At 48.6% G+C, this 21,682-nt stretch overlaps 1 protein-coding gene across 7 annotated transcripts in view; it reads left to right on the top strand.

Annotated features, from left to right (window-relative positions):
- The window catches only part of EVC (EvC ciliary complex subunit 1), a 90,944-nt gene that overhangs the window by 29,896 nt on the left and 39,366 nt on the right, over window positions 1–21,682 (top strand). For 6 of the 7 annotated variants that reach the window (XM_032632633.1, XM_032632638.1, XM_032632636.1 and 3 more), the window contains 6 exons: window positions 5,770–5,868; window positions 8,594–8,731; window positions 11,213–11,371; window positions 15,808–16,024; window positions 17,740–17,888; window positions 20,325–20,423. In XM_032632633.1, the coding sequence (XP_032488524.1) occupies window positions 5,770–5,868; window positions 8,594–8,731; window positions 11,213–11,371; window positions 15,808–16,024; window positions 17,740–17,888; window positions 20,325–20,423 (861 nt within the window). The remainder of the gene's footprint in view (window positions 1–5,769; window positions 5,869–8,593; window positions 8,732–11,212; window positions 11,372–15,807; window positions 16,025–17,739; window positions 17,889–20,324; window positions 20,424–21,682) is intronic. The other variant, XM_032632637.1, reaches the window with a different exon arrangement.

The following is a 21,682-nucleotide window of genomic DNA, read 5'->3' as shown; positions in this document are numbered from 1 at the left end:
AGATGAAACAAGCAACGATGAACAATGCAATAAATGAAATTAAAATCACTCTAGATAGGATCAATAGCAGAATAACTGAGGCAGAAGAACGGATAAGTGACCTGGAAGATAAAGTAGTGGAAATAACTACTGCAGAGCAGAATAAAGAAAAAAGAATGAAAAGAACTGAGGACAGTCTCAGAGACCTCTGGGACAACATGAAACGCACCAACATTCGAATTATAGGGGTTCCAGAAGAAGAAGAAAGAAAGAAAGGGACTGAGAAAATATTTGAAGAGATTATAGTTGAAAACTTCCCTAATATGGGAAAGGAAATAGTTAATCAAGTCCAGGAAGCACAGAGGGTCCCATACAGGATAAATACAAGGAGAAACACGCCAAGACACATATTAATCAAACTGTCAAAAATTAAATACAAAGAAAGCATATTAAAAGCAGCAAGGGAAAAACAACAAATAACACACAAGGGAATCCCCATAAGGTTAACAGCTGATCTCTCAGCAGAAACCCTACAAGCCAGAAGGGAGTGGCAGGACATACTGAAAGTGATGAAGGAGAATAGCCTGCAACCAAGACTACTCTACCCAGCAAGGATCTCATTCACATTTGATGGAGAAATTAAAACCTTTACAGACAAGCAAAAGCTGAGAGAGTTCAGCACCACCAAACCAGCTTTACAACAAATGCTAAAGGAACTTCTCTAGACACGAAACACAAGAGAAGGAAATGACCTATAGTAGCGAACCCAAAACAATATATAAAATGGAAATAGGAACATACATATCGATAATTACCTTAAATGTAAATGGACTAAATGCTCCCACCAAAAGACACAGATTGGCTGAATGGATACAAAAACAAGACCCTTATATATGCTGTCTACAAGAGACCCACTTCAGAACTAGAGACACATACAGACTGAAAGTAAGGGGATGGAAAAAGATAGTCCATGCAAATGGAAACCAAAAGAAAGCTGGAGTAGCAATTCTCATGTCAGACAAAATAGACTTTAAAATAAGGACTATTAAAAGGGACAAAGAAGGACACTACATAATGATCAAGGGATCGATCCAAGAAGGAGATATAACAATTGTAAATATTTATGCACCCAACATAGGAGCACCTCAATACATAAGGCAAATACTAACAACCATAAAAGGGGAGATCAACAGTAACACATTCATAGTAGGGGACTTTAACACCCCACTTTCACCCATGGACAGATCACCCAAAATGAAAATAAATAAGGAAACACAAGCTTTAAATGATACATTAAACAAGATGGACTTAATTGATATTTATAGGACACTCCATCCAAAAACAACAGAATACACATTTTTCTCAAGTGCTCATGGAACATTCTCCAGGATAGATCATATCTTGGGTCACAAATCAAGCCTTGGTAAATTTAAGAAAACTGAAATTGTATCAAGTATCTTTTCCGACCACAACGCCATGAGACTAGATATCAATTACAGGAAAAGATCTTTAAAAAATACAAACACATGGAGGCTAAACAATACACTACTTAATAATGAAGTGATCACTGAAGAAATCAAAGAGGAAATAAAAAAATACCTAGAAACAAATGACAATGGAGACACAACGACCCAAAACCTATGGGATGCAGCAAAAGCAGTTCTAAGGGGGAAGTTTATAGCAATACAAGCCCACCTTAAGAAGCAGGAAACATCTCGAATAAACAACCTAACCTTGCACCTCAAGCAATTCGAGAAAGAAGAACAAAAAAACCCCAAAGCTAGCAGAAGGAAAGAAATCATAAAAATCAGATCAGAAATAAATGAAAAAGAAATGAAGGAAACAATAGCAAAGATCAATAAAACTAAAAGCTGGTTCTTTGAGAAGATAAACAAAATAGATAAACCACTAGCCAGACTCATCAAGAAAAAAAGGGAGAAGACTCAAATCAATAGAATTAGAAATGAAAAAGGAGAAGTAACAACTGACACTGCAGAAATAAAAAAAATCATGAGAGATTACTACAAGCAACTCTATGCCAATAAAATGGACAATCTGGAAGAAATGGACAAATTCTTAGAAATGCACAACCTGCCAAGACTGAATCAGGAAGAAATAGAAAATATGAACAGACCAATCACAAGCACTGAAATTGAAACTGTGATTAAAAACCTTCCAACAAACAAAAGCCCAGGACCAGATGGCTTCACAGGTGAATTCTATCAAACGTTTAGAGAAGAGCTAACACCTATCCTTCTCAAACTCTTCCAAAATATAGCAGAGGGAGGAACACTCCCAAATTCCTTCTACGAAGCCACCATCACCTTGATACCAAAACCAGACAAGGATGTCACAAAGAAAGAAAACTACAGGCCAATATCACTGATGAACATAGATGCAAAAATCCTCAACAAAATACTAGCAAACAGAATCCAACAGCACATTAAAAGGATCATACACCATGATCAAGTGGGGTTTATTCCAGGAATGCAAGGATTCTTCAATATACGCAAATCTATCAATGTGATAAACCATATTAACAAATTGAAGGAGAAAAACCATATGATCATCTCAATAGATGCAGAGAAAGCTTTCGACAAAATTCAACACCCATTTATGATAAAAACCCTCCAGAAAGTAGGCATAGAGGGAACTTTCCTCAACATAATAAAAGCCATATATGACAAGCCCACAGCAAACATCATCCTCAATGGTGAAAAACTGAAAGCATTTCCACTAAGATCAGGAACAAGACAAGGTTGCCCACTCTCACCACTCTTATTCAACATAGTTTTGGAAGTTTTAGCCACAGCAATCAGAGAAGAAAAGGAAATAAAAGGAATCCAAATCGGAAAAGAAGAAGTAAAGCTGTCACTGTTTGCAGATGACATGATACTATACATAGAGAATCCTAAAGATGCTACCAGAAAACTACTAGAGCTAATCAATGAATTTGGTAAAGTAGCAGGATACAAAATTAATGCACAGAAATCTCTGGCATTCCTATATACTAATGATGAAAAATCTGAAAGTGAAATCAAGAAAACACTCCCATTTACCATTGCAACAAAAAGAATAAAATATCTAGGAATAAACCTACCTAAGGATACGAAAGACCTGTATGCAGAAAATTATAAGACACTGATGAAAGAAATTAAAGATGATACAAATAGATGGAGAGATATACCATGTTCTTGGATGGGAAGAATCAACATTGTGAAAATGACTCTACTACCCAAAGCAATCTACAGATTCAATGCAATCCCTATCAAACTACCACTGGCATTTTTCACAGAACTAGAACAAAAAATTTCGCAATTTGTATGGAAACACAAAAGACCCCGAATAGCCAAAGCAATCTTGAGAACGAAAAAAGGAGCTGGAGGAATAAGGCTCCCTGACTTCAGACTATATTACAAAGCAACAGTAATCAAGACAGTGTGGTACTGGCACAAAAACAGAAAGATAGATCAGTGGAACAGGATAGAAAGCCCAGAGATAAACCCACGCACATATGAACACCTTATCTTTGATAAAGGAGGCAGGAATGTACAGTGGAGAAAGGACAGCCTCTTCAATAAATGGTGCTGGGAAAACTGGACAGGTACATGTAAAAGTATGAGATTAGATCACTCCCTAACACCATACACAAAAATAAGCTCAAAATGGATTAAAGACCTAAATGTAAGGCCAGAAACTATCAAACTCTTAGAAGAAAACATAGGAAGAACACTCTATGACATAAATCACAGCAAGATCCTTTCTGACCCACCTCCTAGAGTAATGGAAATAAAAACAAAAATAAACAAATGGGACCTAATGAAACTTCAAAGCTTTTGCACAGCAAAGGAAACCATAACCAAGACCAAAAGACAACCCTCAGAATGGGAGAAAACATTTGCAAATGAAGCAACTGACAAAGGATTAATCTCCAAGATTTACAAGCAGCTCATGCAGCTCAATAACAAAAAAACAAACAACCCCATCCAAAAATGGGCAGAAGACCTAAATAGACATTTCTCCAAAGAAGATATACAGAATGCCAACAAACACATGAAAGAATGCTCAACATCATTAATCATTAGAGAAATGCAAATCAAAACTACAATGAGATATCATCTCACACCAGTCAGAATGGCCATCATCAAAAAATCTAGAAACAATAAATGCTGGAGAGGGTGTGGAGAAAAGGGGACACTCTTGCACTGCTGGTGGGAATGTGAATTGGTTCAGCCACTGTGGAGAACAGTATGGAGGTTCCTTAAAAAACTACAAATAGAATTACCATATGACCCAGCAATCCCACTACTTGGCATATACCCTGAGAAAACCAAAATTCAAAAAGAGTCATGTACCAAAATGTTCATTGCAGCTCTATTTACAACAGCCAGGACATGGAAACAACCTAAGCGCCCATCATCGGATGAATGGATAAAGAAGATGTGGCACATATACACAATGGAATATTACTCAGCCTTAAAAAGAAATGAAATTGAGCTATTTGTAATGAGATGGATAGATCTAGAGTCTGTCATACAGAGTGAAGTAAGTCAGAAAGAAAAAGACAAATACCGTATGCTAACACATATATATGGAATTTAAGGGAAAAAAATGTCATGAAGAACCTAGGGGTAAGATAGGAATAAAGACGCAGACCTACTGGAGAACGGACTTGAGGGTATGGGGAGGGGGAGGGGTGAGTTTTGACAGGGCGAGAGAGAGTCATGGACATATACACACTAACAAACGTAGTAAGGTAGATAGCTGGGGGGAAGCAGCCGCAAGGCACAGGGATATTAGCTCGGTGCTTTGTGACAGCCTGGAAGGGTGGGATGGGGAGAGTGGGAGGGAGGGAGACGCAAGAGGGAAGACATATGGGAACATGTGTGTATGTATAGCTGATTCACTTTGTTATAAAGCAGAAACTAACACACCATTGTAAAGCAATTATACCCCAATAAAGATGTTAAAAAAAAAAAAAAAAAACCACATGAGATATGACTACACACCTATCAGAATGACAAAAATAAAAATAACAACGCCACCAAATGCTTGTGGGGTTGTAATGAAACTGGATCACTCATACATTGCTTGTGGGAATATAAAATGCCACTCTGGAAGACAGGCGATTTCTCATAAAACGAAATATACAATTACCAGGAGACCCAGCAGTTGTAGCCTTGGACATTCATCTGAGAAACACATATGTTCAGTCAAAAACCTGTATGTGAATGTCCATAACAGCTTTATTTGTAATAGCCCCAAACTGGAAATACTTAGATGTCCAGCAATAGGTGAATGATTAAACCAATTGTGGGCACAGCACCCTTGGACTTGCCAGGGTGTCCCTGCCTATGGAGGACCCTTCTTGGGTTTAGAGGACATGTCCATCCATTGAGACAGGGGGTTGGAGTAGATGACTTTACGCATCCCATTTCCATACAACCATCTCTGATTCTTTCCACAAAGAAGCAACCCCCCTTCGCCTCGTCTGTTTTCTTGACTCATGGAAATGGGGAAAGTGGGGGCTTCCCACAGAGTGGGCTCCTCGTAGATATGTGCAGAAGAAATGAAGCATTTTTCTTTAGAGGCTTCATGAAAATGCAGTCCATTACAGGCCATTGTCATGACTTTTAATCTGAGGTCTTTTCCTAGAGCAAAAAGTATGTGGGCAGTTGGGGGAGAGAGAAAGAAGGAGGTAGGAGAAGAAGGAGGTAGGAGAAAAAGGAGGGAAGAGAAATACCATTGTTGAAACCTTTCTCTTTGTTATGTTTCCCTTTTTGGCAATAGATGTTTATTCAGATTTTTAAAATGTGCCTCCTTGACCTTCTTCCTAAAAAGAAGACTGATGATGAATTATACCAGAAGATTCTCTCAAAACAAGAAAATGTAAGTCTTCAACCTATATTTCAAAATAACTTAAAAATAGTTTATTATGATATATAAAACACATTATAGTAAAGTATTTTTATGTATAAAAATAGTTTATTACAATATATACTTTTCAATACAATATGGTATATAAAAGTATAGCTATAAACATAAAACTGTGTATTATTAAAATGTGGAAAAATATTAGAAGTAGAAAAAAAGAATGTTGGTCATACCACTACTTAAAGAGAACCACTATTGATTCTATTTTCTGTACAAGTGTGGGGTATTTTAAAATATATAATTTGCTTATTGGTTATAACTCTTCCTACTACTTTGCATTCTTCTCGTTTCAGTCTTTTATACAAGCTTTGTATTGTTTTATGTGCAGCAAAATGAGTCAGGGCTACCCTGGAGTCAGAGTGGTGGAGATTGATATCCTGGTCCTGTCTTTCACAAACTCTCAGAATCCTAGGTTGTTCCTTTGTGCAATGGGATAATAATTCCCATCCTGCAGGGTTACAGAAAGAAGAAAATTTGTATGAAGCTCCTAGCAACCTAACAACCAAACCCTGATTGTATGATCGCTGCCATCATTCCCATTCCCACCACCACAATCATCATCATCAATATCATTGCCATTATTATTGTTTTATTACCAACACAGTCACCACCACCACTATCATTGTCATCGCCATCGCCATTGCCACCACCATCTTTATTATTGTCATCATTGTCATAATCATTCTTATGATGACCATCACCACCGTTATCATTACCACCACCATCACCATCCTCCTCAATACCGCCGCCACTACCAACATTTCATCATCGCCACCATCATTGTTGCCATCATTCTTACTCCTCCCATTGCCACCATCGTCCTCATCTTCGTTACCGTGACCATCACCACCTCCACCATCGTCCTCACTTCTGCCATCACAACTTTCATCTTCATTACCATATCATTGTCCTAATCCTCATTCCTTCCGTCACCACCATTAGTCATCATTATCACCTTATCAGTCACCTCATTAGTCACCACGATAGTCGTCATTATCATCCTTATCACTGCAGCCATGAGATTTGGGGGATTGGGAGGAGGGAGTGCTTCTTCCTCACTCTTCTGGATTCCAAGGGGGAGGATTCATCACTCCATCCCAGGGAGAAGGCAGTACGTCTTCATTTTTGTTAACGTCATTGTCATCGTCCTCAGTACCACCACTACTGTGATCCTCATCGTCAGGCAATGCACAGAGTGCTTTACGCACATTATTTAATCTTCACAACAGCCCTGTGAGTGACCGTCATTCTTTTTGTTTATAGGTGAGGAAGTTGAGGCTCAACGAGTTTAAATGACTCTCCAATGACAAAAAGAATGATGATGGTGGTGATACTTGTAATTGTACTAGTAATGAATGTCATATGGAAAGAGTAAGAGCTTTGGTATCTGCAGGCCTGGGATCCAATCCCACCTCTACCACTTCCAGAGCATCTTAATTATGTCAGTGGCCACTGTTCAGTGGATGTAGTCTGGCCAAGGGCTTTAAATACATACTTTCCTATAATATTGACAACAGCCTCAGAACTTCTCGATGAAGATGAGAAGTGCCCAGAAATGGCAGCTGCTTTGGAGAGAAGCAGCGTAGTGCGTGCAGTTAGAAGAGTGGGGCTCTGGAGTCAGTGAGCCTAAGGGGCCTAGCCTAGCACACCACTTCCTGGGAGACTTTGGACGAAATATCTCAACTTCCCATAGATACGATTTCTTCCCTGGAAAAGAACCCTCATTTCTCTCTTGTAGGACGCTGTGAGAATTAGAAGTCACATATGGCTTCCGCTTGGATAATCAATAATGGATTTGGACCCACACCAGTGTTGATTACATGTCAGTGAACATAGGTCTAGAGAAAACAGAACAGCCCAGAAAACAGAACAGAACAGAAAACAAACCCTCCACACTCCAGGTTGGGGTTTGAAGGACTCCATACATAGGGTTCCCCTTTTCCTTCTAAGTTCTGAGTTCATTAAGAGAAAGCGTTGGGGAGACAGAGAAATGTCAGCTTCATCACTGAAAGGGGCCAGCTTGGAAGACATAGCTTAGGTGCACAGCGATCATGGCTTGCTTCCTAACACTGAATCCCAGGATTAGCTAAATTGCTTACCTAAGTTGCTTGCTGGCAAAGCTGGGCCACCTCAGGCCTCCCCACACAGAAGAGGGACCTTTGCTGCCCAGCTCACTCTGGGCTGAGGCCACACCAGAGCAGTGGCCTCCCCTGAATGGTCCATCCCAAAGAGGAAGAGGTTGGGCAAGCTAGGGGCTGTGCTCACTTCCTGCTTTGGAACCGCCAGTCAAATACATATCGCTTCCTCCCTGGGGTGTACTAAGTAATCCTTCCCCATGGAAACCAGAGGAGTGGGGAGGAGACATTCCATCCCACACCCCAGATGTCATGACATGTTCCCGGACTTCAAAAAGATAGGAAGATACTATTTCATTGTTTTTAAAATATGGCCTATTTTGGGGGGATGAGGGAAAAACTATAGAAGAAAATACGTAATCCATTATTCCCCGAGGCCCTTTGATGATTTTTATCATCAATCCTTCAGTAGGACAACACCCAAAGCATTTAATTATGGTTAAGAAATATTTTATGATAATGGGGTGAAAATAAAAGCATTTCTTCTCTAGAATTTAAGATACATTCGGTTTTTTCTGTATTTACCTTTTTCTTTTTCTCTCCAGGATTTGGAGGAATTAGAAAAGAGACTTCAGGTCAGACTGTCAAATACGGAGATGTTGGGTGCTGGTGACTCTGAATACATCACCCTGGCAGATGTAGAAAAGAAAGAGAGAGAATATTCTGAGCATCTAATAGCTAATGTATGTGATGGATTTTCTTTCCCATATAAAAAGCGTGGTTTCTGGGACAGTTCATTTGGCGAGATTAAAGAGATGGTACCTAGAAGCATGTTTAATACTAGAATTCCCTGTTGCGTTCTGCTCTGGAGCCAGGGATCCAGTTTCTGAAGTTAGTGATAGAGAAGGTATAATTAAGGGGCCAAGATTTACTGAGGGAGTCTTTTTTTCCTCTTAATGAATTCTCCTTGTTTAAATTTTACATTGATCTTTTTATCATTCAAAGCAAAGATCACTGTAACCCTATGTGTCATTACCGCCCTGTGGCTTAGAGCAGATGCCAGCTGCTAACTTCTCAAACTCCAGGCATCACTCATAAAAGCATGTTTTAAATTCTAGAGAGGATGGCTTCCCTCAAACTCTCCTTTTTGCTTTGAGGTTCTACTACCTGCTGTTCATATATTACAAATTAAACAAATATTTTCTTGGCACGCAGGTGTTGTGTTGGACTCTGGGAATTCAAAATGAACTTAGGCCTGGCCCTGCCAGGGAGATGCCCAGGCCTGTCTGGTGGGGGGGACTGACAGGTGAACGGATGAGGACTTTGTGGGTTACAAGTGCCATGATAGATAGAAGTATGGGAAGACTGAGGTACAGTGGGGAGAACGATTCATTTTACCCCGGGGTTTTGAAGGTCTTTGTAGAAGAAAGGGTCATCAAGAAGCTTTTGGAGAGAAGTGTGGATGGATGCTGTCCAGTGGGTGGGCAGAGAAGGGAGCCAGGGCTAGGAAGCAGGCTGAGCAGGATAAAGCCAGAGGTCTTCCCTGAGGATTTTCGTCTCATGCCAAGGAGATGGGAGTCACTGAAGCAGCAGAGGGTGGCTTGGCCGTGTTTTAGAAGAACTGCCCAGGCTGCTGTGTGGAGGGTTGTTAGGGGCTTTGGGGCTAATCCAGTAGGAATTTCATGAAGGCAATTGCAGTAGGGATGGAGAGGTAAGAAAAAGTGGGAGAGCCGATAGGGTGGTGTCTAAGGAGGTGGTGGTGGGAAGAGGATCAGGTCTACGGAAATAAGGATCCCAGAAGGAGAACAAGTTGGGAGGGAAGATGGTGAGTGTGGCTTGACATCCTGAGTTGGAGATGCCTGGGGATGGAGAGTCCCCACTAAGCTCAGGTAGGATCACATGGAGAGCGAGGATATTCTCGGGATGAGATGGCTAAGGGAGGGCACTCAGCCCGGATTCTGGTGGTGCATGGACTCCCCGAAGCCGTGGAATATCTTGTCCGTGTCTGTACCTTTCAGGCAGAGGATTGAGTATGGACCTTGAAGAAGCAGGAGGAAGTCAGGTCATGGATGCCGTGGGCATCCTCGTTCTCTGCGATGGGAAGAGAAGAGGCGAAGCTGCTTGGATGTAGAGCTCTGGTTCCGGATGTGCAGTAATTCACGGATGATTGTCCACATTCTCTGATAGCAGTTGGAAAGGAAGTCGTCTGATGGGGCGAGAGGGGGCGAGAGCAGGGTGTGAACGTGAGGGAGGAGGTGGCCAGGGCAGATCAAGGGTTTGCTGAGCTGCCACGAGGCCCTTGAGACAGGACAGCAAACTTACGAAGAGGTGCTGGTTCGTGCAGGTGTGGGTTTTCTCCTGACCCTGCCCAGCAAGCAACATCCATCTCAACATCTGAGAGGTGGAACCAAGATGGAGAAAATCACAGCTGTGGGACTCGAAGGGACCTGAATCAAATATGCCTCTGCTGCTTGTTGCCTCTGTGACCCTTGACGAGTGACCTAATTTCCTGAGCCTGTTCCCTGTACCTCCGATACATATTTTATCTAGAAATAAAATGCGTGAAGCACGGAGCCTGGCTTGTAACCTGCATGCCGTAAAGAAAAGTTGCTATGACTATGGGCATCTTTGTTCTTAGAGTCTGGAAGGCTGCAGTGACAAAAATTTAGCCCCCAACATTCTAAACCACTTGGCGATTCCCTACTCTGCTCCTGATAAGATGGTGGAGAAAGGAAAAAGATTTGAAGGCAAAATGTTTTTATGGTCGTCGTCATCTCTGTCATATTGTTCTTTTATACTTTTAGGACAATAATCAATAATTAAATGGCCATTCATGCTTTTATTTCCAGGATGCGTTTAATCCCCTTTAAAGATCTGGAAGCTTCCAGGAGCGCATTGTCCAATTTCATGCGCCCGCCCCACTCCCTACCCCACTGCCGGGCAGTCTTTCAGCTGTTTGAGAGATTCATGGTGCTTGCCTTTCTTATCAGCAGCTCATTGGTGTTTGCTGAAAAGCCACCTCCAAACTGACTGGCACCTACAAAGAGGAACCTCTGGAGAATGTGATTGTTGCCAAGATAACTTTTTCCAACTTGTAGAATTGTTCTAATCTCAGTTTGTGATAAGGGGTGAATAGTAATGCCCAAGCCTGAGCTGGACAGCTTTAAAACTTTCTTAAATAAGTTTTCTCCCCCCACCTCTTGCATCTCATTCTCATTTCACAGATGGAAGCTTTCTGGAAACAGATGGAAAACATCCAGCACTTTCTGGTGGACCAATTTAAGTGTTCCAGCTCCAAAGCCCGACAGCTCATGATGACTCTGACAGAAAGAATGATTGCAGCTGAAGGGCTATTGCGTGATTCTCAGGATTTGCAGGCTCTGGTAACGCTGGAGGGGGCAGGGAGGGAACGTGATATTCAAACTAGAGACGTGGAATCCGGAAGCTTGGAGCACCGTAGGGGTCATTAAGTTCAACACTTGCAGATTGTAGAAAGGGATATAGAGGCCAGAGAAAAGCAGTGTATCCATCCATCAGTCCATCATCTATCCATCCATCCATCTATCCATCAGTCATTTATCTGTCCGTCCATCCATCTAACCATTCCTTTAGTGGAGAGACTGGCCCGCCCCGCGTCACTACAGCGTAGGGCACTGGTGGTTCTCAATCCTGGCTGCACGTTTAAGTTATCTGAGGAGGTTTAAATAGTACTGATGCTTGGGTCCAAGATGGGTCCCCACCCCAAAGATTCTTAGTCTGGATTTTTTTTTTTTTTTTTTTGCGGTACGCGGGCCTCTCACTGTTGTGGCCTCTCCCATTGCGGAGCACAGGCTCCGGACGCGCAGGCCCAGCGGCCATGGCTCACCGGCCCAGCCGCTCCGCGGCATGTGGGATCTTCCCGGACCGGGGCACGAACCCGTGTCTCCTGCATCGGCAGGCGGACTCTCAACCACTGCGCCACCGGGGAAGCCCAGTCTGGATTTTTTAAGGTTCCAGGTGACCACAGTGAGTAGTCACAGTTGATGCTCACTGGTGTGGACAGAGCTTTGGTTAGCTCTCCTGGACGGCCCCATGTACCACCTAGGGGGCTTAAAATAATGCCCATGTCACGGGCCTCTTGCACAGAGATCCAATCTGATTGGTCTGAAGTGGAGGACTTGGCACTGCTGTTTTTAAAACTCCCCAAACAATTCTGATGTATAGCTAGGAATGCAAACCACTGGCGCAGAGGAATCCACAAATCCAAATCCGACTTTGAATCTAAGCTTAGCCACTTGAAGCTGTGTGATCTCGAAGAGGTTACTTAACCCATCTGAGCTTCAGTTACTGTACTTAAAAAAGGTGGTCCCAGGAGTTGCTGCAGGCAGGGCCCGGGGAAATGCTCGGTCACTGTCGGGTTTTGTTGTGGAGGTTTTGGGCTAGCCCTGCTGTGTGCAAAGGCCAGGGCACCTACCCACCCATTTCCCCTTCCTCTGACCTTGAGAACTCATGAATTACATTTCAGACCTGTGCACCTGCCCGGGGCACTCCTGACTCAGAAACCTGCAGCAGCCGCCCTGCCCTCAGCTCAGAGACCCAGCTCCTCAGACGTGAGGAGAAGGCGCTGCTGAGTGGAGCGGTCCCTGCTGCTTCTGTACAAACTGCTCTGCTTCTCAGAGTGTGGTCCGCAGACCGGCAGCATCGGCGTCACCTGAGAGCTGGTTAGAAATGCAGAATCTCGTCCCCACTCCCGAATCAGGATCTGCATTTTTAACAAATTCCCAGGTGCACACAGCTGTTTGAGAACTTTCTTTGCTTTTGCTTTTGCTTGTCACGTACAAGCAAAGTTTCCTTTCCCTCCTCCGCACTGCTGAAAGATAGACACACAGATACTTCATTCCCGAAGAGCAGAGGAGCCAGCTAAGCGACTCACCTAGGACTGCCATGTTGCCTAATGATATCGCTCAGCCTGTGCCCCAGGCTTCCTGGTTTGCCGTCCAAGGCCCTTTGGATTGGATTTTGATTTGATAAGGCTGCCGATATGAATGCTTATCAGCGAGAAAGATCTTTTTCCTTTTATTCTTTGTATTTAATTATTGCTCCATCAGCAGGATATCGATGTAGAAGAAAAACGTATCCTTAGCTGACTCTGGCCCGAGTTTTAGCCGGTCACTTCCACATAGGAAGAAGGGAAATAATTTTCTCCAGGTTATCTGTAGGCCTTGCCTTCTGTCATCATTTCATGAGCACCTGCTGTGTGCCACATCCTGTTACAGGAACAGTGTTGCAGGCTGGAGCTAGAGACCTGAGCTCATCCCACAGTTGCCTTTTATTAGCTGTATGACGTTGAACAGGTTACTTAACCTCTGTGACTCAGTTTCATCATCTGTAAAATGGGAGCCTGAATAGCATCAGCTCTGAGAGTGTTAGAAAGTGGACGACATGTAAGACCTTTAGAACGGAGCCTGGCCCCAGGGAAGCGCTCAGTATGTGATACGGATTAGACAATGGCAGGCCAAGCGTCAGCAAACAAAATAGACGTAAACACGTCATCGTAATGATGTGTGGAAAGAGCTGCAGTCTGCGTTTGTACAGAGAGGGACGGGTTGGCTCTGCCTGTACGTCAGAGTATGTTGTTGATAAACTCCAGAAGAATTCAAATTCTCAGGCTGGAGACATCTGAGAACTCTGGCCTGGGCAGTCGGAATGTGTCGCATGGAGTTGCTGAATATCAGAACTGGAAGAGCCCTGGAAAGGGCCCCAGAGGTCATCAGAATCAGCTTCTAGGGATGCTCGAGAGAAAGAGGATGGTAGGAGGGATGTGGGGACCTGCTGTACATAATTATGACGACAGCTTGCATTCATGAGCACCTACTGTCTTCTGGTTGCTATTTTAAGTGCTTTACCTATTTTAACTTATTTAATGCTCACATCCACTCTGTAAGTCAGGCGTAGGTGAGGACACTGTGCCCAAGGTCGTGCAGGTCTGGAGCCAAGTTTGAGCCCGGGCACATCTGAGGACTGGCTACAGCTCTCAGAGCCAGAAGTGGCCCCCTCGCCTCCCACGCAAGTCCCTTTACTCCTCCCGTCTTTCCTTGAATATAAATCCAGAGGCTGAGGTGTCACTCTCCAGCCGGGTGGCCTGACCGTGATGCCTTAGAGGTGGCTGCTCTGGGCACTGGGCGCTGTCCCCCACGCCCTGAGCCTCGCTGGATCCCTTGCCGTCCACACCTGCACCGAGCGCTTATCCTCTTGCGCCCTCTAGCGGTCATGGGCCCGCTGACGGCCGTCGGGCTCATATAGTTGGCGGAGAGGAAGGTTCAGAGCCGCTGTCCCTGGGCTATTTGGGTGGCGTTCCAGAATTAACCTCAGTGCTCTTGTCCATAACTGGGGGATCCTTGTCCTTGCCCTGTTCACACGTTGCTCAAACACAGACCAATGCAGTTCAGCAAACAGCGAGCCCCAGGGCTGGCTACTGGGTGTTGCAGGTATGGCCGCTGTCTCAAGGGCTCTCAGTCCAGCCTGGGACTGTCCCTATGCTTAGACAGAGGTACAGGAGAAGCAGAGACGGGAGGAGGGGGCCGTGGAGGTGGAGGGGCTCAGGGAAGGTGCCACACAGCGCGTAAGGACGAGCAGGACCTGGCCAGGCAGGGAAGTGAGAGGAGGCCGGGAGGGTGTTCCAGGTGGAGGCCCATGTGTGCAAAGGCCGGGTGTGCCGGGCAGCCAGGAGCAAGGAGGTGTGTGGGACGAGGCTGGAGACTCAGCCAGGCTCGGTCCTGAAGGGCCTCGTGCACCGTGCCCAGGAGTTTAGACTTGGTTTGAAGGCAGTGACTGCAGGGTTTGGGCCCCAGGATGGCAGAGCCACGTTTGCACCTCAGAAAGGCCCCCTGCCAGCCGTGCGGGGCGGGGTGGGGTGGAGCGGAGCGGGCAGGTGGGAGGCTGGCAGAGCAGGGACGGCCCTGGGCTAAGTGACCTGGGCCTGAGCTGGCTGTGGCTCTGGGCCAGCTGGAAGGAGACAGAGCAGAGGGGTGTGAAGGAGGCAAGGGTGCCGGCGTGGTGGGGAAGAAGGGCGGAGGCGAACTCAGGCCGCCGTGCCGGGGGTCCGGGGGGCCCACCCCTAGGTGGGAAAGGTGTCCTTCTGAGGCACAGGGCGTGCAGCTTTAACGTGGTGCATGTGCTCTCATTCTACAAGGTTCCTGGAGCGGCTGCTCTCTGAGACGCGAGCACAGGAGACGCAGACCTGCAGGGTCCGTCCCTGCCTCTGGTGGACGTGTCCTCCATGGGGGAGGCGTCCTGTCCGAGAGCCGCGTCCTAAGTGAAGGACAGCGTGGTAGGGCAGGCAGGCCTCTTCTAAAGTCTGACGGCTGGGGCCCCTCCAGGTCAGGCTTACCCGGCAAATCTCTTTAATCCCCAGCACTCAGGTTCCCGGAGGCTCGAAAGCCAAAAGTCCTGCGACCTTTATTGTTTCTCTAATGTCTCTCCTCCTGGGCTGTGGAGGCCCGAGGCCCCGTGGACTGGGGAGGGATGACAATGGGAAAGGGGGACTTCCCTCTTTGGTCGTGTGCATTTATTAATCCCTCCCCAGAAGCGTGGCCGACTCACCGAGTACCCAGCCCTTTCCTTGTGTTATATGGCGTCAGCCTCACCATGTCCCCGTGTGGGACCATTTTGTCCCCATCTGAGGCACACACACAAGAAGCTCGTGAGAGCGGTTTGGCCTGTGCTCTGCTCATACGGAGGTGGGGCCCCAGGACCAAGCCCGTGACTGTTTACAGACCCTCGTGGCCAAGTACTGACCCAGGGCGTTCCAGCCCCTTGTCGCCTGTGTTTCTCTTCTTAGGACACCCTGGAGAGGACAATGGGGCGGGCACACGTGGCCAAAACAATTGAGTTCCTGAAGCTGCAGATACGGGAGGAGACCAGATGCCACCTGGCCGCCATCTCCCACAGCCTGGAGCTGCTGACCGTCGAGGGGAAGCTGTCGGGGCGGCAGAGGGAGGAGTTGCTGACCCAGCAGCACAAGGCCTTCTGGGAGGAGGCGGAGCGCTTCGGCAGGGGTGAGCGAGTGGGCCAGGCCCGGGCGCCCGGCACCCCGTGTGTGCTGCAGGCCGTGTGGGCCAGGGTTGGTGGCGGCACTCATAGGCGTCGGGAGCAGCTCCCGTGAGGCTAGCACAGGCTGCCCTCCCAGGTCACCTCCTAGGGTGTATGACCTCTGTAGGTCATACAGCCTCCGGGATTGCCTGTTGCACATCGCCATCAGTGATTCAGGCTGCCAGAGAAGCACCCGGAACATGCAGAGGGCGAGGGAGGCGGGAACGCCCAGAAGCCCTGCATGTGGCACGGGGCCTGGCTCAGCTGCAGGTGGGTGAGCGTGAACAGGGGTCAGTCACATGGGGCAGGAGAGGGAACCCAGCGTGGCTGTTTCCCACACGTGCTACTGCTCCCGGGCCGACCCTGGGAGATGGGCAGATCAGGGCTCAAGACATCAAGAGCATCTGGGAATTAGTCCAGGTCACACCGCTGGTGGGACCCTCAAGAGGAAACCCAGGTGTTTCACCTGCAGGAGGTGACCACGTGGAAAACTTTCTGTTGGCTAGAACTTTGGACCATGTAGAATCTGAATGCATCTGGCCTTGGGGGTCACCACACACAGTGGTCTGGGCTTTATCAGTGGGAAGCGAGTGGCTGGGATGGGATGGTGAAGCAGCCCCCTAGGTGGGGCTCTGTTGAACTTGGACAAGATGGGGGAGACAAGGAGACAGTCAGGGGTGGAGGGAGGACCCTAGGCAGAGGGAGGACACCGGTCTCTCCTGGCCACCTGGCCACACTCTTTTCTTTGGTGCTAGAGGCTAAACAGACTCTCAGGTCAAACCTAAGGAAGTGTGCCTGCATTAGGGCAAGTACAGAAGGAGGTATGACGTGTGTGTGTGGCGGTGGGGATGGTGTGAGGTGCTGAAACCAACGCGTCCAAGGACTGCAGACTCCTCGTCGCCAGGCCCTCACTTCAACAGCTTCTTTGCTCAGCATCTCCTCCAAAACCCAAGTGGACAGAATCTGACCAACCTCGTCCTTGGCTCTACTCCCTGGAGCCTTCTCTGGGGTCCCACGCTGCGCGTGCCCCCTCTTCCTCCCACCCCCCCCCCCCCGTCCCGCCACCGCCCCGGCCCTCATGCAGCATAATTTCTTCTCCTCCTGCATTCCATGAACATCTTGAGAGCTGGGCTGGGTCCTGCTCACTGGTAGACCCCAGTTCCTGGCCGTGTACTTGGCACACTGCTGGGGCCGAATGACGCAGGTGGGCTGAAGGGTGGTTTTAGGCCCCGCCCCTCTCTCCCCAAGTTCACCTTCCCCTGCCACAGGGCATCTTGCCCTTGGGTTCACCCTGCTTCTCTTCTGCTGATCTAATAACTCACCCTGGCAGTTTTTGAATCTCGACTCCAGTCTGACGTGTCACTATCTTCCTGAAGACTCAGGCTCTCTGTACCCTGTGTCACCTGTCCCTCCCTCTGCCGCCTACCCCTCCCTCACACTCTTTTCTCCGGGAAAATACCCCTTTGTTTACTTCTTGGTCAGGTTGGCGGGCCGCCCTGCACAGCAATTACATGAAACCTCTTATGTTGCTCTGAGTCCTGGACCCCAGGGGGAGGGCCCTGAATGATAAAACCAGAATAAAAAGGGGACTTGCCCCAGAGTTTCTGACCCTCCACGTGCTGGCAGAAGCAGCCAGTGGAGGTTTCGCCGGGGGAGCAACCTTGTTTTATTTCAATTTCAGAGTTTGTCCAGCGAGGCAGAGACCTGGTCAAAGCCTCACTGGTTCACCAGGCAGAGGGGATGGCAAGGCTCACGCTGGCCCAGCAAAAGGAACAGAGGAGCTTCCTGGCCACGGCACCGCAGACCGCCGACCCCGAGGAGTTCCTCCAGGTGACCTGCTCCTGACTCGCTCCCACGTCTGTGGGCACAGCCGTCCCAGGGAGCCACGCGGGTTGATCAGGGTGGCAGGAGGGGACTCGGCCCCCTGCTACTGCGCTTGGGTAGCCAGAGGCCTTGGCATCTGCCAGACGGGAGGTCTCTCCTCGCCTCCCACCTGTCAGCCCAGTGACCTTAGCCAGCTCCCTTGGACTCTGCATCCCTAGCTTCCTGGTCTGTAAGCCGGTGGCTCGAGCAGCACCACCCTCACTGGGACGATGCAAAGACGGTGGGAGGGGCCGTGGAGAGGGCTTCACACAGATGGCGCAGGGCAAGGGCCCAACCTGCGATGCAGACCGGTGTGCGATGTCCCCAGAGGGGACAGGCGTGTCCTGCATGTAAGGTGGGCTGTCACACAGGGATGGGTCCCCTCGCTGGGTCAGGTGGCAAGTCAGGGGAGGACCCTGCATGGGGGGCTGAGCAGGCAGGACCAGCGAGGTGGCCAAGGTAGCCAACGCTCGTGGTCTTGACTGGAAAAAAGACAAGGAGACCGGCTGGAGGGCAGGAAGCAAGGTGTCACCCTGCTTGAGGGATAGCAAGTGAGCCGGCGCCAGCACAGGCTGGAAGGACCAGGGCTTGCAGTTCGCAGAGAGAGAGCAGGACTCTGCCTCAGTGTTTCCCTGTGGGTGGAGGGGGGGTGGGGATAGGCAGGGCTGCTTGTCAGTGGCCGTCCCCCAGGGTTGGTAAGCATTTGGGTGCTAAGGCAGCAGGACCTGGGTTTGATGCTGACTCTGCCACTGAGTCTGAGTGACCTTGCTAACCCTCTGGCTTCCTCATTGGTGCAATGGGAATCATAGCACCCACCTTGCCGGGTTGTTAAGACTCAGCCAGACCAGTAAGGGGCAGCCATGGCCTGACTGTTTCTCTGGGTCCTTCTCTCTTTGCTAGCATTTGCTTGTCTCAGCTCTGCCGAGGGGATGGCAGGACCGTAGCTGGGTCCAGGCTCAGGCCAGAGCCCAGACACATGCCCTCCTTGGGGGGCGGCATGGTGGCGGCAGCTACACCCGAGTGAGAAGCCAGCGGCCAGAACAGAGGAGAGGTCTTCACGTCCCTGGTTCCCTGGTCCAGTGCCTTTTCCCACCCACAGAGCCTCCTCCCAGGGCCCACGCCTGGGGTTTCTGGGGTTTGTCATACCGTGGGGTGGGGGGCTGTTTCTGTCTTTAAGAAGATCCGTTTGAAGTGAGAGTGAAAAGATACAATTATACAGCAGTTTGTTACTCTGAGATTTCTAGGCCCTCCTCTCTGACATACATTGCTCAGTGCAAGTCCTGAGTGTGGAGACGGTGACAGCGTCAGCTCTGCAACCCAGGACTTCAGCACAGCCAGGACCTGGTGCTCAGGAAACATGGGACCAAGGAGGGAAGGGTTGAGCGCATGCACGCATGCATGCGTGAAGGAATGAGGGAATAACTGAATGAACAAATGAATCGATGAATGATGGATGGGAGAACAAAGGAACACGTAACTGAATGAACAAAGAAATGAATGAAGAACCGACAAATGAAAGAAAAGTCAAACGAATGAAGGAAAGAATGAATGAACACGTGAACGAATGGATGGATGGATGGATGATGGATACAAAAGAACAAATAATTGAATGAACGAACAACAAAGAAGGGATTGAATGAACAAGGAACTGATGGATAAGCACAGACTTTGGCACCATGTGCAGCCCCTCCCTCTCAGCTCCCCTCCCACTCTACCCCCACCGAGGCCAGAGGGTTCTAACTGCCTGGTCTCTGTTGCTGTAGCTCCTTGAGCTGGGACTGTGTTGGCCCCCCACCTTCCTTCCAGGGATCCCGCCTTGTTCTTCAAGACTGAGCTTACTCATTTCCCCATGGGGCCTCTTCCCCTACAGCTGCCCCCTAAGAGGAGTCCACCCTCTGTGGTTTCACCTTGCGGTGCCTTCTGACCGTGTCTGGGGCACCTGGCGCACGCCTCCCTGTCACTCTGCTGGGCTCCTTGAGGTCCATTGGTCAGAGCGGAGTCTGGCCGGCCACTGACCACACTGACCTCCAGTGGCCCTGCTTGGCCTCGGGCTCCGCTGGGTGGGCCTCCCAGGGCCTGGATGGTGGTCCCCAGCAACTGAAATCAGAAAATGATGTCTGGGTGGCCAGGAGAGAAGGGTGACAGGGGTGCTGGTCGCACCTTCTCCTGCTGGGTACACAGACAGAATCACAGTCTGTGGTTTTCCTGGAGGTCGGATTCACCGGTCCCGGCCTCAGCCACAACTCACAAGCCATGTAGGTCACATCCATCCCTGTGCCTCAGTTTCCTTGTGTATAAGTCGGGGTGAACATCCTTCCAACCTGAGAGGCGGGGTCCGTTGAGGTTTTTCTGGGAAGAACATCAGCATTTTCCTTCCAGATTCAGCTCCTGTTTTACTCACAGGGTTTTCACGAGGTCCTGGAGAGGCAAAGGCTGAGTCGGAGTGACCTGGAGGAAGAGGAGAATGTCAGAGCCACCAAGGCCGTGGCCGCGCTCTGCCAGGTATGTGGTTTCCAAGTGGGACTGGCAGGAAAACCTCAGGATCTGGGCATGTGTGAGAACCTCACGACCTCCCGGGCTGGGGACCCCGAGACCCTCTTTGGCAGAAACCAGGGAGGGAGGTTGGCCCAGGTCACATCTGAGGCCCCTTCCATTTCTGAGGTGCTCGGGACCCTCACCTCCAAATGTCCCTAGAGACAAAAGTCTTTGGAAGTCAGCTCACCCAGGATGCAAATAGGCCAGCATTTGTGGGCGTCATGAGTGTAGAGCGGTGATGAGGAAGGTGGGTTGGGCTTGAAACGGAGACCTGAGTTCCAGTGCTGGTGCCACCTCTTTCTCCCTGGGCAACTTCGTGCAGCTCTGGAATGATGGCTGGCTTTGAGATAACAAGAAGAGAGCACCCGAGCCCTCCAAAGCCAGAGGGCCTCCCGGGATGTGGCAGTGACCAAGACAGGCAGAGTTCCTTGCCCCGGGCAGGACACAGAGCTGCTGGGAAGGTGGAATGTGGCCCCGGTCAAGAAGGAAGGTCACAAGTGCCACCGTGGTGGGGAGCACCCTGGAGAAGGTTCACCTGGACCCAGAGTGCTTGTGTCTGCGTCCTGGCTCTCCTCCCTCCTCGCTGTGTGGCCTCCAGAACATTACTTGACCTCTCTAGTTCTCAGTTTGCCCATCTGTGAAATGGGGCCAGTGATGCCCATCTTCATGGTGGTGGTGTGAACACCAAATGCCCGTGAGGCCCTTGGACAGCAGCTTGCACCTGGGACATGCCCAGTCCAAATTGGCTGCCCTTACAACATCCCTGCTGACGGGTGCAAAGAGGAGGGTTGAGAGACGTAGGGGTGAAGGTGAGGTCAAGGACGGCCATCCACTGGAGGTGATGCATGAGATGGGCTTTGAATCAGGAGGTGAGCTCCAAGTGGACCAGGAGTCAGGGGGCAGCCCAGACAGGACATAAGGAAGGACAGGGAGTGCAGCCCCTCGTCATGATGGCGACTGTGCAGGGTTCAATGGTGTCTGTGAGTTTTCAGAGCTGCCATATCAAAGTACCCCAGCCTGTGCCTTAAACACAGACATTTATTTTCTCACTGCTCTGGAGGCTGGAAGTCCAAGATCAGGGTATCATCTAGGTTGGGTTCTAGTGAGGCCTCTCTTCCTGGCTTGGAGATGGCTGCCTTCTCACTGTGTCCTCGCATGGCAGAGAGAGAGCTAGGTGTCTCTTCCTCTTACAAGGACACCAGTCCTATCAGGTTAGGACCTCACCC

This window comes from Phocoena sinus, chromosome 5 (genome assembly GCF_008692025.1).
Source record: "Phocoena sinus isolate mPhoSin1 chromosome 5, mPhoSin1.pri, whole genome shotgun sequence".
Classification (NCBI taxonomy): Eukaryota; Metazoa; Chordata; class Mammalia; order Artiodactyla; family Phocoenidae; genus Phocoena; species Phocoena sinus.
The sequence above is the reverse complement of the archived record's forward strand: the minus strand, read 5'-3'. Positions and strand labels throughout refer to the sequence as shown.